General features: G+C 40.8%; 3 protein-coding genes across 6 annotated transcripts in view; 1 reads left to right on the forward strand and 2 right to left on the reverse strand.

The window, feature by feature from the left end:
* LOC139745747 (DNA polymerase lambda-like) overlaps positions 1-22636 on the forward strand; it is a 305248-nt gene that overhangs the window by 81149 nt on the left and 201463 nt on the right. The window lies entirely within an intron of this gene.
* Positions 1-22636, reverse strand: part of LOC139745703 (uncharacterized) — a 96579-nt gene that overhangs the window by 57319 nt on the left and 16624 nt on the right.
* Positions 4784-20705, reverse strand: LOC139745744 (myosin heavy chain, muscle-like). The gene is made up of 23 exons (XM_071656267.1): positions 20548-20705; positions 18799-19368; positions 18589-18616; positions 16948-17050; positions 16624-16713; positions 16331-16493; positions 14989-15092; positions 14707-14844; positions 14331-14600; positions 13777-13947; positions 13336-13663; positions 13051-13103; positions 12191-12278; positions 11375-11492; positions 11094-11211; positions 10266-10739; positions 8927-9813; positions 8582-8660; positions 7668-7913; positions 6675-7462; positions 6085-6538; positions 5448-5949; positions 4784-5057 (listed from the first exon to the last, which is right to left on the reverse strand). Exons 2-23 carry the CDS (start codon positions 19304-19306, stop codon positions 4993-4995), a joined length of 5775 nt encoding a protein of 1924 aa, XP_071512368.1. The 5' UTR covers positions 19307-19368; positions 20548-20705; the 3' UTR covers positions 4784-4992.

Below are 22636 nucleotides of genomic sequence, written 5' to 3' on the forward strand. Positions count from 1 at the left end.
CTTAACCCTTTATGTAGGTCATGAGAGGTAGCGAGAGATCACCTCCGCATGCGGCACATCATGTCCGACCCTCCGCATGCGGCACATCATGACTGACCCTCCGCATGCGGCACATCATGACTGACCCTCCGCATGCGGCACATCATGACCGACCCTCCGCATGCGGCACATCATGACCGACCCTCCGCATGCGGCACATCATGACCAAGTGGTTACAATCTTAACCAGTATAACTCTACCTGAGATTGCTTAAGCTCGTTACCAGCATAATTAATCATACGGTTATAAGTATTACGTAAGATTAACATGAAGTATTGAAGTGGTGACACTATCTAATATTTTGTGTCCAAATTATGGAAGTATTCCGGGGAATTATAGACTGACTGAGACTATACGCGTCTTTCTTAAGTGGAACAACAAACACATTTCATTGGTATCATTGTACTTTTCTGTTAAAGAATGTAATTGTCGAAATGCACTTGAGGAAAAAACTTTGGTTCAGAAGTCTGTATATCGAGGTATTAGAGTTCCAGAGTCTGGAAGATGACACCTTCCTGGAAGAGACGCAGTTAATCTGTTCTTGTTTTTCTTCTTTTGTTCATGATGGCTAAAGATGCAGCAGCTGGCTGATCTCGTGGGTACAGTCCTCTCTGTAGGTTTAGGTTAGGTTGTTGATCGTGTAGAGACGATACACGATCTTATACCATCTTTTTCTGGTTGGAAAACTGGCAGTCGAACGTTGTGGCAACCGAACAAAATGATACAAGTTTGTAATGTGCAGGAATGATACGTTGACCACAGTATTAACACTCAGGTCACGGGTATGGACTGGTATATCCAGCTAACTGACAATTATGCCCTACGTGAACTTTGGATCCATCAGGGAACACTCAAACTATATCCAGGATACATACATACATACACACATACATGCATACATACATACATACATACATACATACCTTCAGCCAGCCAAATGTTGCTCGATCTTCAGTAGCAGCCAGTAAACAACCCACCGTCTTCCCCAGCACTGATGATGGTTCCTCGCTACCATGCAACCTTGAGACGTTATTGTTTTAGCTGTAGCTACATGTAACAGTTTCTGTCAGTCTTTGTACACCTTGAACAATTCACTATAGACCAACCTCCTTATCCAAAACTTTTTATAAAATCAATTATTATCATTCGTTAACTTTACACGTCTTGGTGTTTCTTTATCGTTGTAAGCAATTTACTTGTTTTTATTTCCGTGTTATATTTCCTTTTTTGCTTCTGTCTACATATCACCTTGCCTTCATAATCTCGTTATTTTGATTATGTTAATCATTGTCATGTGAATCACAATGTCATAATGTGTCATTATTTTATCCATTGTTTTGTTACGTTTCATTCCTTTCGTTTTTCGTCTGACAATTGTATTGCTGCGCCCTGGTCACTTACATGTAGCAGAGGCAGGTACAACACATATCTCATGTGTTAGATTGTTTCTTTTGGTTGTTAACAATCATGTATATCTAGTCAAAAAAAAAAAGTCATTTTAGGTGGGAATCCTGACATGACAGTAGTTTTCATAATGACGTGTGTACATATATCGTGCACACTGGACCTTACCCACCCACACGGCCGTCAACACGGCCAGTGATACTTCGGTGATAAACAACATTGACGCCTCGTCTTGTGTGTGTGTGTGTGTGTGTGTGTGTGTGTGTGTGTGTGTGTGTAACACATGTTTATCCCACTCCTGCAGTAACTACCCACTCCTGTTCTGGGTCTGTCATTCTAGACCTTAAGTAATCACTTCTGCCACACCTGTATTGATCACTCTACAATCCTACCGAGCACAGAGGAAAGGGCTACAGCAGTTGGCACTCCGAGATGGACACGTCAGATGGCTAAGTAGCAGGACAAAAACAAAAAAAAAAATAAACTTCAGATCACTCGAGGATTGAACGAATTTTCTGTTTTTGACAAAGAAACAAAGTTCCTAAAATCATGAACAAAAAACCACAACTCTAAGTCCCAAGACACAACCAGAGTTGTGATCTATATTACAACACTAAGATCTACTCACTGAAGATTCTCTGGTTAATAATATCAGACGACGTCTGAATCAAGGAAGTCAAGATATGTTCTCCATTATAAAACTGATCATTCAGTTTGGAAAAAATAAAGAAACTGGTTGGTAAATATTGTGTCACTCCTCGCCTTTACTTGAAGTAATCAAGACAGCAAAGTACATGACCTCTGAAGCAGGTCATAGTCTCAATGAAAGTGACTCCTTGCTCTCTACCATCAGCAGATATAGTGTATAGCATCAGCAGATACAGTGTATAGCATCAGCAGATATAGTGTATAGCATCAGCAGATATAGTGTATAGCATCAGCAGTAGGGAGTTTAGATATAGCACATGAAGAGTCTTCTACTTGTCTTCTCAAATAACATAAGGGATCATAACATAAATTTCTTATGAAGGAAATGATGTCAGTTCCATCAGACAGACACTGAATCTGATGCTTAGTGTAAAGGATGATACAATACACTAGCATTTGCTGAAACATTTTCCTGAAGCCTTTATAGAATTTCTGTTAGATTTATGAAGTGTATCATTACACGTATTACCACAGTTAGAATAGACGACTCATTCTTGCCAACATCAAACCAGGTGAAAATCCTACCATTGTTACAAGCTCCAGCTAGACCCACTGCACTAACCATTTGTCATTGTAAACAACTGGGATGAAGACTGCATGATTAGGTGATCTGGTGACTCGAAAGGAACAATGTTATCTGTCACTACGACTGAGGAACTTCCACTCTACTACCACACACGCTTTGATATCATCATCATGATGTAACACTCACAATAATGTTCATTTACCATCAACAATGTTTTCTTAGTTATTCCAAACTTACGATACTACTGTAGACCTTTATATATATATATATATATATATGAACCTTGCAAAAGTCATGCGACAAAGTTGGTGAACATGATGCAAGTAATGTCTCTACCCTGGGGAGTGGAGACGATGCCTTGTGATGACCCATTATGTAGATCGAAGTTGGATTATATAGTTGTCATGTACACTCGTCCGATAGTGGTATCATCATGATAATGGTCGATATTACCTATAATATTACTTCTGGAATAAGCAAAGAAGTATTCAGTTCTTTATGAATTAACGCTAACAACGTGACAGAATATGTTACGTGTTACACCACCGAACCCTACATATGTGAATTCTTTTTTGCTGGGAAGATAATTGGGATATATAATCATCTAGACCTTTCAAAACCCTTCAGTTCAAGAATAGAAAATAACATCATTTAAGATGGCATACTTAATTCCGATAGGATGTTTTACGTTTCCTTCCTGTGCAGGAACTGAATGAAAATATTTCTTTTCTGATACATAGCATAGTACGATACACAATGACGGAATATAAAGATTGATTGATGGCTCAACATGTCGTGAAGGTGTAGATCTTTGCGATAGTTTTTCAAGAAGAAACTTTTTCTCAAAACTACCAAAAGAATCTTTCATATTTCCTGCAGAATTATGTGGGATAAAGGCTGTATCTACACATTAATGGAGCATTTCCCTCCCCGTACCCCACATACATATACTTCCATTCCCAGAATGCACTCGCTGCCTGCTATATCATACTATATCTGAATGCATGCCATACCCTAGTAATGCCCAAAGTTGTCGCAATCCTTTCAAATCATCAGTGTAGAAAATTGACTGATGTGGAAATGTTGATATTATGAATAAGACAACAGACGCTGTGGCTAAAAGATCTATAACTAGCAATCTATGTACGAGATTTGTACTTCATAATGGTTGTGTGTGTTGACTGAATGATGATGTCAGAGGTTAATGGCTAGTTAGATGAAACTTGAGAGCCCTAGAACATAACAAACTCTGGAACGTGTGAAAATATAGACTTTCTCTCTCATTCAAGATGAGTGGCAGCTCTCTGACTGACGACCACTCACACTGTTACAGACACGTATAAATGCAGTACTACCATGGAAAACGTACTAAAGGAATGTCAAGAATACAAGTCTCGGAGTCCAGTATGAATTATACAACCATGGAGGAAATTTGGGAGCCTTAGACATCTTGTTAACACATCCATGAACTTTAGAAAACAAAGTACGGCTGATCATAAACTGGTCCACGTTTCTACCTACCTTGTCATACTAGAAAACTCTGAATGAATTCCCAACAGATTACAAATTACTCAAAATCAATAAAGGAAGAACATGTTTAGAGAACGGTATGAAGGTGGAAGAACGGTTCAGTAGTGTGAGGTAAGGTGACTCACGGCAGGCTGGGTTGTGTACAAGTGACGTCGAGGAAACAAGAGACGTGGAACTCTGTACAATCAACATTTCGTGAGTGAGACAGTGAGAAAGAGAGCTGTCTCTAGTTATCTTCGCGAGTGTTGTTTATATAATCGTGGGAGAAACTACTCCTCGGAAAGCATTTATTCTTCATAAACTGTCAAAAAAGTTTATGAGTCATGGAAGAATGTGGGTAACGAGGAGGGAAGAGACACCGAGGAAACAATAGACTTGTGAAATACGAGTTTAATGAACAATGTTTGTACGTTGTCCAATGTAGAGAAGCACTGAATGTGACAAGATATTCTTTAGACCATCAGAAAATAGTCTTCCTGCAGTGGCAACCCTTCCATGATGGCAGAAAATTCTTGTCTTTGTCATAAGCAGAAAACATTATATCAAATTTCACTCGGGAATCGCATAAAAGCCTAATCTATAGAAAATTTATTTTTCATTCTCCATACACCCCTGTTAGGCTGAGCTGTCCTCTCATAAACAGCTTCCGTTATTACTAATAAAGAGAAGTGAGGGGGATTCACAAACATCATACGTCACACTGTCCACGAGATTGTAAAAAAAAAAAATATCATATTTACTCAGAAATCCAGACAGTGTTGCAGTTAGTCTTGTTACAGTATTATTTATTCCATGATTATCTGTGTCAGTTGTGAGCGGGTTTTAGTACTAGAGATGACTGTAGTCACACCTGCAATAAGAAATTTTGTTGTATTATACATTTCTTTTACATATTCTTTTCACCTTTTTCAGGGGCTTAAAATTCATGAGTAAATTAATAAGCCTCATAATGTAAGGAGATTAGTGAATGTTATTAAAGTACGTGTTACATAATCACTGGATAGCTTTTATTAGGTTTCAATTACAATCTTACCTTTGACCTGGATAAGTTTATTTTATTCTTCCATGCACTCTACGTGCATAAATGATTAATTACATACGACATGAACATTTTCCAGGTGTGTATATGTGCGTGCGTGAATGTGTGTGGGCTTTCTCGTTAAAGAAAAAAAGCTTGGATCTGATAAATCATGTTTTCCCCTTATTCTGTATTGATCAGATTTACTGGTTTAAGCGCTACCTTCTTCAAGCTCCTGCTGAACTTTGCGATACTTGGCCAAGTTCAGAGCGGCGATCTCCTCGGCCTCCTCGATCTGTCGCTTGTAGGTCTTGATCTTCTGCTGGAGCTTGTCAACAAGGTCCTGCATCCTCTCGTGGTTCTTCTTGTCTTCGTCAGACTGGAAGGTGAGTTCCTTGATGCGCCTCTCGCACTTCCTCAGGTTCTTCTGAGCATCAGAGTAGCGACGAGACTCATCGTCAACCTGGGTCTCCAGTTCACGAACACGGCTGTCCAACTTCGCCACAGCCTTCTTGAGATTCTTCTGGGCGATGGCTTCGAACTCCTCGAGCTTAGCTTGGAGGTCCTTGTAAGTAACTTCCAGACCCTTGCGCATCTTGTCTACGTTCAGAGCGTGCTCCTGCTCGGCACGAAGTTCATCAGCAAGACGGGCCGCGTCCAACATTGCCTTCTTCGCCTTCTCCTCGGAGTTCTTAGCCTCGCTGAGCATTTCTTCGAAGTCGGCCTGTGACAAGACACAGAGGAAAGGTATTGAATTGTAGATTAAAATCATATCAATAGGATACACGAATATTTAAGGAAAATGAAAATATGGCATCATCAAATTTAGTTCCAGCGGACTCGAGAATAGAACACTTACCTGAAGAGTCTGCATTTCGCCCTCGAGTTTCCGTTTACCAGCGGTCAGTGCACCATACTGGCTATTGAGACCACTGTACTCCTCACCAGCGTCGTGAAGATCAGCCTCCGCTTGACGACGTGCGCGGTCGGACTGCTCCAGAAGACCACGAGACTCCTCCAATTCTCCATGTAGGGCGTTGGCACGGCGCTCTGCGATGCCGTACTGCTCACGGTACTCAGAGGCGAGTCTCTGTTCTTCCTCGACCTTCATCTGCATGTCCTTGTACTCACCTTGGAGTTTCTTGAAACTCTTTTGTAAATCAGCGTAAGCCTTGCTGGAATGATCCAGAGCGATCTCGAGTTCGTTGATGTCAGACTCCAGCTTCTTCTTCAGACGAAGAGCCTCAGCCTTAGCCTTGGCCTCTGCCTCAAGGGACGCCTGCATGGAATCCATAGCCTGCTGGTGGCATTTCCTGAAAAAAGAAGAAATTTGTGCAGTAAGTGATTGACTAATAAGGATGACTGTGGTCAGCAATTCGTTTAACATGAAGAAAAATGAAATATAAAAAGTTATTGATATTGTATTGCGGGAGATGAACTTCAACTTACCTTGTGTTTTCAAACTCTTCCTCCTTCTCCTGGATTCGTCTATCGATCTCCTGCCTAACTTGACCAAGCTCGAGCTGGCTACGAAGCAGCTTGTTCTCTTCCTGCTCAAGGGCGGCTTCAGCTTCCTCAAGAGCTCCCTGAAGTTCCTCCTTCTCCATCTCCAGGCGCTTGCTGGCCTTCTCTAGCTCGTGGTATGATCGGCCACCCTCAGCAAATTGGTCCATCAAGTCCTTAATCTCATCAGCGAGGTTCTTGTTTTCGCGACGGGCAGAGTCGAGCAGTTCCAGGTTCTCCTCGTAGGCGGCCTTAATGCGGAAGTGTTCAGTGGCGTAGTTGCGGCATTCCTTCTGAGATGCATCAAGTTCGGCGACAAGATCATCAGCCTTGAGTTTCCATTCAGCAAGGACCTTGTCGAAGTTCTTCTGTTTCTTCTCAGTGGCCATGGCAAGGGTTTGAGCGCGCTCAAACGCAATCTGCGCATCGTCGAACTCCGCGCTGTACTTCATCTTGGTCTTTTCCAGGCTCAAATTTTTGACGTTCAATTGTTCGATCTGCGACTCGGCTTCCTCCAGACGGGCAGCAAGTTTCAGACGGGCAGCCTCAAGCTCCTCAGCGCGGGCAATACCTTCGGACTCATACTTCGAGCGCCACATCTGAGCGTCAGCGTTGGCCTTAGACAACATTCGCTGAATGCTGCCCTTAGCTTCACTCTCTCCCTCAAGTTGTTCACGAAGACCATCGATGTCGTGCTCCAGGTTACGATATTTGCCAAGAAGTGTGGCACGCTCCTGTGGACAAACCAAGGCGTTAGCATATCCCATTGCCCGTCTTGAGTTTGTTTTTATATATGACGTATTTCAACCTCAGGGATAAACACATACACACCCTAGCTTACGCCAAGTGTGTGTGTGTGTGTGTGTGTGTGTGTGTGTGTGTATAGATGGTAGGCAGATTCTTCTTAATATATATTTTGACTAATCACAGAAAACTTACCCTACTTTCTTCATCAGAGAACTTTCTGGTATCTTCAAGCTGGTTGGTGAAAGATAGCTTAATCTTAGACAGTTGACCGATCTGGCTCTCAGCTTCCTCAAGCTGACGCAACAAGTCTCCATTCTCAGCATGAAGCTTCTTCTTTGCTGCGTCGAAATCACTGAGTGTCCTGTTGCTCTCATCACACTTAGAAAGCAGCTCAGAAAGCTGTTGCTGCAGTTGCTTGGCTGTCTTCTCTGCAGCAGCCTGGGTATATTACAAGTAATCTCATTGTACGACAATGTGAACATTTAAGCAACATGAATAACAATGATATTTTGACGACAAACAACACAAGACACACACATAACAATGTAGCAGTACAATCTCTCGATACTTTAAGTCAGGGTACTTATATGACTTCTTTGGATTTCTGTATATTGTTAATATAATTATAATCACATCAGAAACTATCACTAGAGCATAACCTATACCGAAATATAACTTCAGAAATACATTATAAAAAAAAATGAAACGTTGTTTAAACTATCTATCCCAAACTTTCTGATATTAAAGGAATGAATCATTGACTACATCAGACATTCCTGAACTACCAATTACATCTGACATTCTTATTCATGTTCAAAGAAAAAGTATAATTAAATCCGAAGATAGTTTAGTGTTTTCAGTTCTACAATACCAGCTTGACTACTTCATTCACTTCAAGAGGATCTATCTAATTATTAAAGAGGCGAAAACTAATGTATCTTGTGCAGTACTGCTAATGTATCTAATATACTAATGTATGCTCTGAAGGAAGAATACACAAGACTCAAAATATTGCCTGTTTTTCGATCTATGATTCTCAACTTATAATTTTCTAAGTGTAAGTAAAGTTATGGCTGACAACAGACATATCAGTGACGTCTACTTGCCTTGTCACGGGCGAGTCCATCCAAAGCGGATTTAGCGTCCTCAGCATCACGCTTCAGTGTGTCCTTATCCTTCTCAGTCCTGTTGGAAGAGCAGGTGTTAGAGTGACTGTGTTAATACATTAACAAACATACGTCATAATGTTTTAGGGTATTCATAGTTTATGATACTACATGGTTTAGTGAGTTCCTAGTTTTGAAGACGTTACATATTGTATTTTGCCTTTTTTTTAAATCTAAGAATAATTTTGATCTACGGTAAAATGTGCCTCTTTATTGATACTAATTTAAAATGTACACAACTTATTTCAAATTTTGATTTCTTAACTATGTGGGATGAGAACTTACCTGGCCTTAATCTTATTGAGATGGTCAATCTGTTCAGACAGTTCACCGATGGCATCATTATGCTTCTTACGGAGAACACTGAGACCAGATTCGTGTTGGGCTGTCACTTCCTCGATGTCCCGGCGAACCTTAGCCAGTTCAGCCTCACGCTTCTTGTTCAACTCGATCTGGGAAGCAGTGGCGCCACCAGCTTCGTCGAGGCGATCGCCAAGCTCGGAAAGCTCCTTCGCAAGATTGGATTTTCCCTTCTCGGCTTTACCTCTGGCTTGACGTTCGTGCTCAGCCTCCTGCTCCAGCTCCTCAATACGAGCCTGCTGTTCCTTGATTTGCCTCTGAACCTTGGAATATTGACCTTGCTCCTCGTCAACCTTGCTAAGGAGCGCGGCATATTCCTTGTCCTTGCGAACAATGGTACTCTCAATATCTTTGTGGTTTCGTTCCAGGTCAGCGACGGCTTCCTGGGCAAGCTTAAGGTCACCCTCTACCTTCCTCTTGGCCTTCTCAACATCGTTGCGAAGCTTCTTCTCTCGCTCAAGAGTATCCTCGAGTTCATCGAGGTTCTGCTCGAGCTTCGACTTGATGTTAGCGAAGTGGTTGCTCTTGTCCTCGATGCTCTGCAGGTCCTCAGCAACCTTCTGATTGGATTCCTGAAGGTGCTTCTTTTCCTTGTTGACCTTGTTTATGAGTTCTTCCTGGTGAGCTATTTCCTCCTTAAGATTATGGATCTGCTGGTCTTTGCTGGACTTATCCTGTTCGGCTTTCTGGATCCCCAGGTCTAAATCTTCCATATCCTTCTTCAGGCTTTCGAACTCTTGCTCACATTTCTTCTTTCCCTGGGACAGTTGGCTGTGGGCTTCCTCTTCCTTATGCAGGCGCTCGGTAGCTTCCTGCAAAATTACAGAAACCATCGTCAACAAGCACCAAGTTAGTACTTATCGTCCCACTGAAAACGTGATACAGAAAAATTGAGGCCACTCTTGACACACATAAATATCTGAACGTATTCTCAGATTGTGTGATATAGTACGATCCAATATGTGTAAAGGTCAGGAACTTGAAATATGTAGAGAATAATACTGCTAGTAGTATGAATTACTCCTTGGAAATATATCGTGCACACTAGAAGAATGTAACCAGCCTTCATGTAGTTAAGGGAGAGAAGATCATCTGAGCAGGATGAAGGCCGACTGCCACAACCAGGGCTCACACCTGTGCTGGCCCTGACCTGTGAATGTGTGTGTGTGTGTGTGTGTGTGTGTGTGTGTGTGTGTGTGTGTGTGTGTGTGTGACAAAGAATAGAATATGTGCATATATGTGTGTTTATGTATATGATACTTACATGCAGCTGGGCTTCTAGATCGGCCTTCTGACCCTCCAGTTTGGCTTGCTTTTCATGGAAGTCGGACATGCCACTCTTGCTTGACTCAAGCATGGAAAGAAGACTGTTCTTTTCCTCACTAAGAGCAGCATTAGAGGCCTCAAGTTCTTGGCGTTTCTTCAGCTCAACCTCGTACTCCTTCAGGCACTTATCGGCCGTCTTCTCCAGAGCTTCGATTTCGTCCTCAATGCGAGTAACGTGTAGGGTTGGCTTGATTGTCTGCCACAGGGAGAACCAGAGCCAGTTGCGCATCTTCATGAACTTCCTGATGTTACGCTGCACGACGATGAGGCAGACGCGCTGATCCTGAAGCTTCTTGTAGTATTTGCGGCACTTGTAACCGCGGACCCAAGCCTGCAGCCAGGAGATGAGTTTCGTGACGCGGTCATCACGCAGCTCCTCCATCGTACCCAAGACACCAGCACGGAAGAACACCTGGGGAAAGTTAACAGTGTAAACACAGGTTAATGATACGATAAGTCGCAATGACACGACTCTCAAAGTTCTTTAATCTGAACGATAACTGAGGAAACTTTTGAACAGTTATTTACATTCCTTTCCAGGAGTTCCAACAGCTTCATGGGTTGCACTCCGTCCAGTAGCAGAAAGCTGTCGACTAATTCAAAGTGAGAAGTTCTTTAAAGAGACTGTACTTTAATAAGCTCCTATACTCAAATAAAATTGATTATTCTGTAAATTAGATTCCTGCGTCCCTAAGTTTCCCTCACACGGGAGCAATGCGATTTAGACCACATGTACGGCAGAACCACAGTCATCAACTTTACGAACCTTTGTGTTACCAAGGCGGTACATCTCTGCGTCCAGACCAGACTTCTCAAAGCAAACCTTCGCGGCGCTCTTATCATCCTTCTGCTCAGCCATATCCCTTGGTGCCAGGATCTTGTAGCTGAGGAAAAAGTTTGATTTACGGTTACAACACACACACACACACACAGACTCGTGAAAATGTGATTATATGAATCAATTTTGATTGACTTAAAACTCTGGACAAATATGGACGTTGGCAGTTGCAGCGTTTCATATTCTCAACATCTTTAGTATCTTCCTACCGATGCTTGAAGTCATGGTAGATCATCCTGTTGGGGAAGCCCTTGCGACAGATACGGATGCCTTCAAGTACACCGTTACAGGTCAGCTGGTGCATGATCAGGGCTGCGTCAGTCACACCTGAGGGAGGGAAGAAAATATACAGAATTTGACACATTATGATCATCTACGAACCAAAGAAGAGAGAAACATCAGTGATAAGTGTTGTGTTCCATCGGTTCTGAAGTGGAGCAGGTGTACATAATACTTCATGTTATTGCTACTTCTTGTCATTGTTTCGTGGAAAGTACACACTTCATGAATGGAATAAACTTTAATGGTAGCCAAACCAATCAAAGATTCTGATCAATCCTGTGAAGTGAATCGTGTTTATAAAAAGGTACTTTTTAGATAAATGACTTGCTCAGCAAACTGTTAATAACGTGTGTGTGTGTTTGTGTGTGTGTGTGTGTGTGTGTGTGTGTGTGTGTGTGTGTGTGTGTGTGTGTGTGTGTGTGTGTGTGTGTGTGTGTATCAAAATAGAAATAATTGTAAATAAATAAAAATCGTTTGTTAGGCGTTAGATTAAAGGGACTTCTTGAGTAAGACTCTGTATCATCAAATGAGTATCTCACAACAGAATATAATCTACTTTGTGTACTTTATTTACTTGGATTTTAGAGCACAATAGAAAGTGTTTGGCTGAAATTAACTATGTGACAAAGTGAAGAAAAGTTCGTGCATGTTTAGGTATGAAAGACTATGCTGATGCAGATATGTGTTGTGTTTAGCTGTGTTATAGTGTAGTTTATCATTATAACACCTTCTTTATTACATACCTGGAGACTTGGTCTCGTTGGGGACGATGCATCGGATGAAGTGGGGATGAGTAGCGTTCAGGGTCCTCATCAGGTTGTTCAGCTGATCCTACATGAGAGAAGACAATAGCAAACGTTAAGTCATACATACCAACTCACATCACGGAAACTAAAATGACTGCACCAAAACTATTACCATTAATATTTGCTTCACTTCATGAACAACTGTTGTCTTGTCTGTGGGACAAACTGAATTAACAGAAGTCATCTGCTTATCATCCAGTTAATGGGTATCAGATATTATCCTAATCTTCTTACAGTTCCACCACACTCTGCAGTCAGATCACAATCTTGTCTCATGTTCGTATCATATCTTTACAGTGATATTTGTTTTGTTTTTTATCACAACTTTCTCTCTAACCTGCTTTGAAAATTATGTAGCTATACCACTAAAGTTGACGTTGTGTTTGTGTGTATTATATATATATATATATATATATATATATATATATATATATATATATATATATATATATATATATATATATATATATATATATGTTGGAAAATGTTTTGGATAATATAAGAGAGAGTGTGTGTTATCTTTCTAAATATGTTTCTTGAACCTGTGATCAAATATCAACAATCTTCCACTTAACTATGATTAAATATCAACAATCTTCCACTTAACTATGATCAAATATCAACAATCTTCCACTTAACTATGATCAAATATCAACAATCTTCCACTTAACTATGATCAAATATCAACAATCTTCCACTTAACTATGATCAAATATCAACAAACTTTCACGTAAGTTACTCTTACATGACGTGGAGTTAGGTGGAGGAGGGAAAACCTACAGTCACGGGTAACTTACCCTGTAAGCAGATGATACAGTCTTGAAAGCACCAGACTTCTGGCCACGACCACCTGTAACCAGATAGATTTCAGACAGAGGAATCTATGTAATCGTCTCATTTATAATAATGTAAATACATATTCCTTCAAGGGCGTATTACTCATACATCGGGATATAATCTATCAAAAACAAATGAAGTAAAAGAAATGGAAAGGCAATGTGTATATTCTCCATGAGAATTTTCTGGATCCGTCCTAAGAAGAGGGAGGAGGCGGGTATGGCTGGAGGGAGAATATGTAATACCCTTTGCGTCAGCAGGAGCCGACTGGCCGGGATGGTCAGCGAAGAGTGTGACGACAATTTCGTTGCTGGATTTCTTCAGAAGGTCCACAAAAGTGTCGTTCAGAGGATCCTTGTTCTTCTCGAGCCAGCCACTCAGGTTGTAGTTCACAGTACCGGCGTAGTGGACGATGGCGAAGTGGGACTCTGACTGTCCCGCCTTGGGGGGTTTGGGCTTGATGAAGACAGGGGTCTTCCCAAGATGGTTGGCATTCAACTTCTCCTGGAAGGACTTGTCCGTAGCCTTGGGGAACATAGACTCTTCCTCGAGGATGGACAGAATACCCATTTTCTGTAGGATGTGGACGTATTAATGCTCGTAAGATTAGTGAACATCACATGTATAGCATTATAATCATGCACCATATAGTATCCTCAGAGTGTCTCTCTGTTCTGGAGAATTACCTTCTCGAAAAGCTCGATGCAGGCCTGCAGATCCATACCGAAGTCCACGAAGGTCCAGTTGATGCCTTCCTTCTTGTACTCCTCCTGCTCCAGCACAAACATGTGATGGTTGAAGAACTGCTGCAGCTTCTCGTTACAGAAGTTGATGCAGATCTGCTCGAACCCGTTGTACTGTGGATATTAAAAACTCTCAGCATGAGAACTGCGCTCTACATGTGAATTCGAATAATATATTGACACAAAAATATTGAAACAAGAACAAAGAAAGATATTTTGTTTCGTGATACCCATTCTTACATAAAAATATCATTTAAGGTCAGTGCTGTTTTTCAAACTTAGCCGTAAGCTAATGAGAAGCAGTATTGTGGAAGAGTAAACAGCATTGTGTGCAATAAGCTGTTAATATAGTGATTTGCACAGATATTTCACTAAAACCTTCTGAATATGAATATATATTGGCCGAAGCGTTAATTGAACTGTTAAGCTGTACAAAAACAATCTTCTTTGGTTTCTATTTTCATTTTCAGGTGAACATCAAAAGCTTCGTTACTTACGTCGAAGATCTCGAACCCGGCAATATCCAGCACACCGATGAAGGAAGCACGTTTGAGTCCAGTCTCCAGGGTCACGTTACACTTGACGACCAGCCACTTGAAGGTACGATCGAACAGGCCCTTAGCCATGGCACCGACGGAGTAGTTACACTGGTCGACGTTCATACCCTTGGCTACGAACTCAGCACCGACCTTGATCTTGGGCTTGGTGATGGCTTGGTACATATCAGCACCGTCAACACCCAGCAGCTGAGCAACCTTATCACCAACCTACGTGATGAAGATGAGGAAGTTAGTCACCGATTTATCATTTGTGATGTGTTGATGCAAACTAAGGTTATCAGTATCAACAAAACTGACACTCTAGTAGCATTACCTCAGTGCCATCAGGTTCGGCCTGCTCCTCGCGACCCCTTTGCTTGAACTTGACCTCACCGAAGTGCATGACTGAAGCGGTCACCTTGTAGACTTCCTTGACCTCTTGTTCAGAGAAGCCCAGAATGTCGAACGCGTCCTGAAATGGCAAAATACAAGAACAAATGTAATAAAAATTAATGCCTACATCAGGAGTGGTTATACATGGAGTCAAACAACTCAGTCAATAACTACAACAAAGTGGTTGTCAATGGAGATTTGTACATGGAGTGAAACCACTCACGTGACAGAACTGCATGTCCTCCTTGTCGTCGATGGAGGGGACAGTGACCTTGCCCTGGGACACGTAGTGATAATCGTAGATGTCGTCGCTAAGGAGACACATGGCTGTAGATAAAGGAATGAAATAAATATCATGTCGTTAGAAAATGTCGCAGATAATCTATGACTATATATATATATATATATATATATATATATATATATATATATATATATATATATATATATATATATATATATATATATATATACATATATATATATATATATATATATATATATATATATATATATATATATATATATATATATATATATGTATATATATATATATATATATATATATATATATATATATACATATATATATATATATATATATATATATATATATATATATATATATATATATATATATATATATATATATATATATATATATATGCGTCTGGGTTGGAAACATCAGAAAAGGATCAGTAATCAATATAATGAAATGATATGCAAATTTGCATAGAAAATGTACAACAAATTTTACATCAAGATAAACATCAGTGGGACACATTATTGCCAAAAAAAGAATATCCACTAATTTCATAGTTAGAATCACCAGAATCATTTCACAGTTAGTTGGAACTTTAGTAATCACTAAGATCTTAAAGGACTTCATTCATGTACGAGTGGGAAGACGCGGCACACCTCACCTACAGGATCCGGTACTACAGTACTACATTGGGCAAAATGTTGACCTACTCGACTCAGGTCTTCACTCAGTGTTAAGTGTCATGATACAGTGGCAGGTCTTACTTATAAGTTTGACACAACAAGAACTAAAGAAGAAAGTCAAATAGATAAGCCTTAACTGTTCTTTGTCATAGAGCACTTGCTGAAGACACATTCACTTAGGACAGGAAGATAGCTAATGTAACAACGATTATCTTAAGATGTAACAAGTTCCCGCCCAGATATCATCGCCAGGTTAACTTGACGTCCAAACTAGATAAGCTTATAAGAGCCAACATAACGTTGGAGAAAGTCTGGTGCAAAGTCCCACAGCCACGCGTACCAACACAGGCATAAGTCACGTGGTGATGATCGCTACGTAGGTTGACACAAAGTCACATATGAAACACACACACACACACACACACACACACACACACACAGTCACTCACTCACACACGCGCTCACACACACACTCGCACACACCACACACTTTTTAAATTCAACATACATGAACTGAACAAGATGATAGTAAAGGATGTTCAAGAGATGGGGCCTCACGAGTTTATACCTAGGTTAGTGCAATTGTACACTTGAAATTATAGTCTTGGAGAAATGCTTACGTTTGATCATTGGGATTTGGTCGGACATCATCTCGTAGAAGATATGGTAGGAACGTTCTAAAGTCATCTGGGAGATGACACGAGCCTTCTCCAGCAGGTAGACCTCAATGTCAGCACCAGACAGCTTGCCATTGGGTTGGAAGTGGATACGGATGAACTTACCCTGTGTGGTAAATGATTAAGAGTCAAATTAGGTCGACCAACAAAGGCTCATGGAGAATAAGAACATATTGTGAATTACTTGGTGTGGTAATATTTTGTGTCATCAGAGATGGAGTTGAAGGTGTACTTACAAAGCGGGAGGAGTTGTCGTTACGGACGGTCTTGGCGTTACCGAAGGCCTCCAGTACGGGGTTGGTCTGGATGATCTGGTCCTCCAGGTTCTGCAGGCAAGTGTCATAAATACTTTACTAACACGTCTCCCAAGACAGTAGGTAATGCTGCACTACATGTCGGTCAGCAATAGTGATTCAAGTGAGACATAAGGATAAGGATGCACAATATTACATGACTAATATCACTGCAAGTAATGAGACTTGCCACTAAAGAACTAATCAGTTGGTGTATGTCATTCTCAGGCAGCCTAGACCACTGGAAGCCACTGGTGGTATTATTACCTGTTTCTTTTCGTCAGTCTTCTTGGTGGTTGTGGCACCAACGTTGGCGAAGTATGAGAGTACCTTCTTGGTGTTCTCAGTCTTGCCAGCACCTGACTCACCGCTGTAGTGAACAACACGGTTTTTCAGTTAGTGGAAGATAAAACATGGTTGAGACAGGTAATCTAGTTTTTACCAGGACTAACAATACATGACAATCTACACATCTCCGACTCTGAAAGTAATTCAGGTAAATTTATGATTGTTTCAAGGATTACATTCTGTATGAGAAACTGATAGGATGTTTAAAGTCAGCAAGTCTGCGAGACATGTATAACAATGAAATCAGTAAGAGTTAGAGCAAGAACAGCGAAAAAGACGTGGCTTTGATAATCTAGTTAGCGATAAGGAGAGAGATGAATAGAACCAGTGGAGAGAGAGAGAGAGAGAGAGAGAGAGAGAGAGAGAGAGAGAGAGAGAGAGAGAGAGAGAGAGAGAGAGAGAGAGAGAGAGAGAGAGAGGCATTCTAAACTATGAGATGGCAGACAAATATCACACATGAAGAATGGAAAAGTTGTGGGTTTTGTTGGAGCGATGAGTATGATTATGAAGTGCTGTGGAAAATGATGTTAAATGAATAAGGAAGCTGTGTGTGGAGAAATGGAAAGGTAGGTGTGTGCTTAACGAGTTAACGATGACAAGAAACATTTCTTTGTAAATGTACGTCAAATAGAAATTACTGAAAAAAAAAATATTGAGTAAAAAATCGAAACAAACTTAGCGAGTTGAGTGGCAGGGATGTGTGGGGTTGTGATGAAGGGAAGGGCGAGCGCTTACATATGAAGACCTGGAGGCTCAGGGTGAGTTTCAGTATTGATGGAGAAGATGAGTCACAACGATAACAGACAAGCTAAATCATACATTATATGCCAGATATGACAGGTGTACATTATATGCCAGATATGACAGGTGTACATTATATGCCAGATATGACAGGTGTACATTATATGCCAGATATGGCAGGTGTACATTATATGCCAGATATGACAGGTGTACATTATATGCCAGATATGACAGGTGTACAGAAAGCTCTGATAAACCGCGGAATTTAAAGTTAGGATGTGCTAGAAGCAAGGATCGTGCCATCACTCATGTGACAATGTTCAGCTATAGTTTCCAGAACTCAGGTGAGGTCAACAATAAGAGAACAAGATATGGATAACATCTGCAGTAGAGTTAGAATTAGCAGATGGCAGAACAATTATCTAGTATCGCATATAGGACAAGCCTCTTGTCCACAGAGGGAATGAAATAGTTTAATATATTAACAAAAGTTTAGATATTCTTGTTTCACATTTGAGGCACTAGCATGAAGGAAGTATAAACTGAGCGACTGTGTCCACGTGACACAAATAGTAGCAGTTAACAGAGTTAAAGATAATGAAAGATAACTTCAATACTCGAAAGTCACACTTATAAAAGCGATAAGATGTGTGTGTGTGTGTGTGTGTGTGTGTGTGTGTGTGTGTGTGTGCGCGCGCGCGCGCGTGCGCGCACATGTACGTGTTTTTCTTATGTGACTTTCTGTGTCAATATATGTATGTCTGTCTCTATGTGTATGTGCACACGTTAAAGTTTAGGACAGGAAAAAAGTTGACTTACGTGATAAGCATAGACTGGTTATCGCCAACTGTGGGAGAAAAGAAAAAGGAATGATTTAGTTATGATTTGAATGTTTACGTACAATGTTTTGCAAATGTTATCACGTACTACACATTTAGGTTGTACAATAAGATTAACTGTGATGCAGTTTCACTTTCTTTGTATTTTCTTTAAAGTCAGTTAAGTTGTTAAACAGAAGTACTCGCTTACGTTGGCTCATGTTCATGTAGGCGCCGTCAGCGATGGCGAAGAGATGAGGAGGTACCTCATTACGCCTCTTGCCCTGGTAGATCTTGACCACACGGTTGGTGTAGATGGGGTAGCGCTTGTAGGGGTTCACGGCGATGCAGAAGAGACCGGAGTAGGTGTAGATGAGTCTGGCGACGTAGCGAGACTTCAGGTTGTAGAAGACAGAGGCATCGTTGAGGTAGGTCAAGTTGGACATGTCCTCACATTTCTCGTACTTGGGAGGGTTGACCTGCTGGACGAGGTCCTTCTTGTATGACTTGGTCTCACCGTTGGCATAGACGGTGACCAGGTCGCCCTTGGTGCCCTGGATCTCACCCTCAAGGAAGCCATCCTTCGCATCAGGGACCCAGCAGGACTTCTTGGGGTCGTAAGGCTTGGTGGCATCCTGCATCTTCATCTCCATGGAGATGAACAACCATTCTGATGGGTCGGGGTCAGGACCGGTGGATTTTTTGACGTGGCCAGGCATATTGGTGGTGGATGCCTAAAGTTGTCTAAATCAAATCTAAGTTCCCGGCTCTTGTAGTCTTCCTAGAATAGATAAGAAAAAAAAGATTCAGAAAAAAATATAGCCTTTAAGTTGGGAGGAGGATGTCCTGTGACGTGTTCATTCATATGTACATTTCTGAGAGCGAGTATCTTGTCATATAATACCGTCTACCTCAGCCTAAGACATCATGGATGAGGTCGACTTTCATTTGTCTCTGACTGACTGCTTTATGGTACCTAACGTCCAGTCGGCAATGATTTTTAACAGAACATTTTATTTAAGCTTTAGTTTAACTAATTTGCATCTAAGTGAAAGATATCTTTCTGAGATTTGCTACACTAGATGTACTAAGGAAATACGCACGCACACATACACACACACACATAACTCTCTCTCTCTCTCTCTCTCTCTCTCTCTCTCTCTCTCTGTATATATATATATATATATATATATATATATATATATATATATATATATATATATATATATATATATATATATATATATATATTGAAAAGGATGACAATTGAGCGCGTGATCAAGTATAGTCCTATGAGTCCACAGGAAAATGAAACACAAGTTCCCAAGCGCACTTTCGTGTAATTACCACTTCATCCCATCTCCCCTGATGATGTGAGTATTACACGAAAGTGCACTTGGGAACTTATTGTCTTTCATTTCCCCATGGACACATAGGATATATATATATATATATATATATATATATATATATATATATATATATATATATATATATATATATATATATATATATATATATATATATTACTTCTACATACATATCACTCATATGGAAACACAGAACACTTAAGATACAATTCATTGCCGATCTTAAAGGTCTCATAATCCATAAAGCGTATAGCTGTTTGTATAGATTTCAATATGATGGTCTGGAGTCGTTTCACTTTTTAAATATTAATGACACAACAGCTGTTAAGGATGAGTTGTTTGTGACGCGACGCGGGAACTCATCAACGACACTCGATAACACAGCTTTCTGCACTACACATATCTTGAGTGTGTTGATAGGAGTACACAAGACACAGATCATGTGTGTTGATAGGAGTACACAAGACACAGATCATGAGTACACAAGACACAGATCATGTGTGTTGATAGGAGTACACAAGACACAGATCATGTGTGTTGATAGGAGTACACAAGACACAGATCATGTGTCACACATGTTGTACACTTACGACACGCTTCACTGCACCACCACGAGGGAAACCACCGTTCTGAGCACCCGCCGTAGCGCGTCTGAAGGTGACCGAGATGCCAAGTTACCTGGTCGCCTCGCGGGGCGTGGTGTAAGCTGTGAACGGTTTAAAATAAACCTGCGCGCTGAGCTGACCACTGAGATTTTTCCTTCTTGGCAAACCACTGCATCGTTAGTACCAGAAAACAATGCCCACAGAAGTGAAACCTTCTCAATACATAATGATGTTGCATTTGTTTAGTTTAAATCTCTGCTGGACTGGTCATGTTCCTCAACCCGTCACCAGGCCTTCCATACGTGTCTTCGCTGACGTGTGTCTTCATCACACGGATCTTACTTTGACGAAAGTCACATCTCGCCACACATGGAATGTCGCTTCCACATTTGGAGAGGCGCGCCCCAGCCCTCCTAGACAAAATGAGGTCTAAGGCGACTTGGTACTCACTTCCCCTCTTTCTCTACTCTCATCTTCCTTAATTAATCGGTTTTTTGTTTTTTCTTTCGTTATTCTTTAGTTTACAGGAGTCTGTACAGTTGTCATACAATTCATTCCATTAATACATCAGAAACCAGGCCCACGTAAGACAAGCACACCATACGACTACTGAAACTTATAAGAAAAATCCCATTGATTTACACGATTCAGACTTGAAACACTTTCTTCATCTATCCACTGAGGCACCACTGAAATGCCTTACTTGAGGACGTAGCCATCTTGATCACACTTGAAACCTTCGTCTCTTCCCGGTCATGGCTGGTGTTCTCCTCGCAGTATGATATGAACGTGGAGGTCGTCCGTCATATATAAACCTGAGTTATATCATGTCCAGACAAGACTTGCATGTGCCTCACACAACGTGACGTACATCAAATAGTGTCGGATCCAACACTTTGTTTATCTTTTGTCTCACACACACACACACACACAAACACACACACACACACACACACACAAGTAAGAGAGAAGAGTAAGTCATAAGTTGATCAGGAACTTGTGGTTTGTTTCTCTGCATCCGTCCACCTGCACCATGGTGTCCACTTCTGCCTCCCTGCACCTCCAACATGTCCGCTATGTTACTCAGGATTTCCTCGCTCCTTCCCTCAATGTGTCAAAACCATTTCATTACACCGTCTTCACCTCCCTCGTGCACACCCCTTTTACAACCACAACTCTCTCTCTCTCTCTCTCTCTCTCTCTCTCTCTCTCTCTCTCTCTCTCTCTCTCTCTCTCTCTCTCTCTCTCTCTCCTACTCTATCATTTCTCATATGATCTACCTTCCTCACACGAAATACTGTCGTCGTATATTTCAGTTCCACACTTTTCTGTACTTCTTTATCTCGAGTCATGCCTCGCAACCCTACACTACCGTTGGGACCACTATACCATCAAACATTCCCATCTTTTCCCTGATACACAGTGACCTCTTCCTCCGTACACTTCTCAATGTGCCCAGAACAGTAGCCCCCACACCCACCCTATGGCCCAATTCATGGTTCTATTCGCTGTCATCTTCACTCTCATGTATCTAAAACTCTCCACTTCCTCTAGATTGTCTCCATTTAGACTCACTTCAACTAACCTGCCTCTAAAGCTGGTGACCTTGCTTTTATTCATATATATTCTTAACTTTCTCCTTTCACACAATCTCTTCCAAATTCAGACACCAGCTTCTGCAGTTTCCCATTCATATCTGCCAGGAGTATGGGCCATGTCATGATGCAAATAGTACATGACTCATCTCCTATACCCCCCAACCCGTGACAAACTCCACACCTTCTTTTTCCAGAATATCCATATATATATATATATATATATATATATATATATATATATATATATATATATATATATATATATATATATATATATATATATATATGTGTGTGTGTGTGTGTGTGTTTGTGTGTGATAACATTTATTATACCCACGGACAGTACTCCTCATTTAGCTTAATAATGCTGTACAATAAATCAAATGATTCACAGAAATTTCCACCAGTTTTTCCGACCTTTTCAATATTTCAGACCCATAATGTTGTGCTCCTGATCTCGACGCATCATATAATTTT

Source organism: Panulirus ornatus, chromosome 62 (assembly GCF_036320965.1).
Source record: "Panulirus ornatus isolate Po-2019 chromosome 62, ASM3632096v1, whole genome shotgun sequence".
Lineage (NCBI taxonomy): Eukaryota > Metazoa > Arthropoda > Malacostraca > Decapoda > Palinuridae > Panulirus > Panulirus ornatus.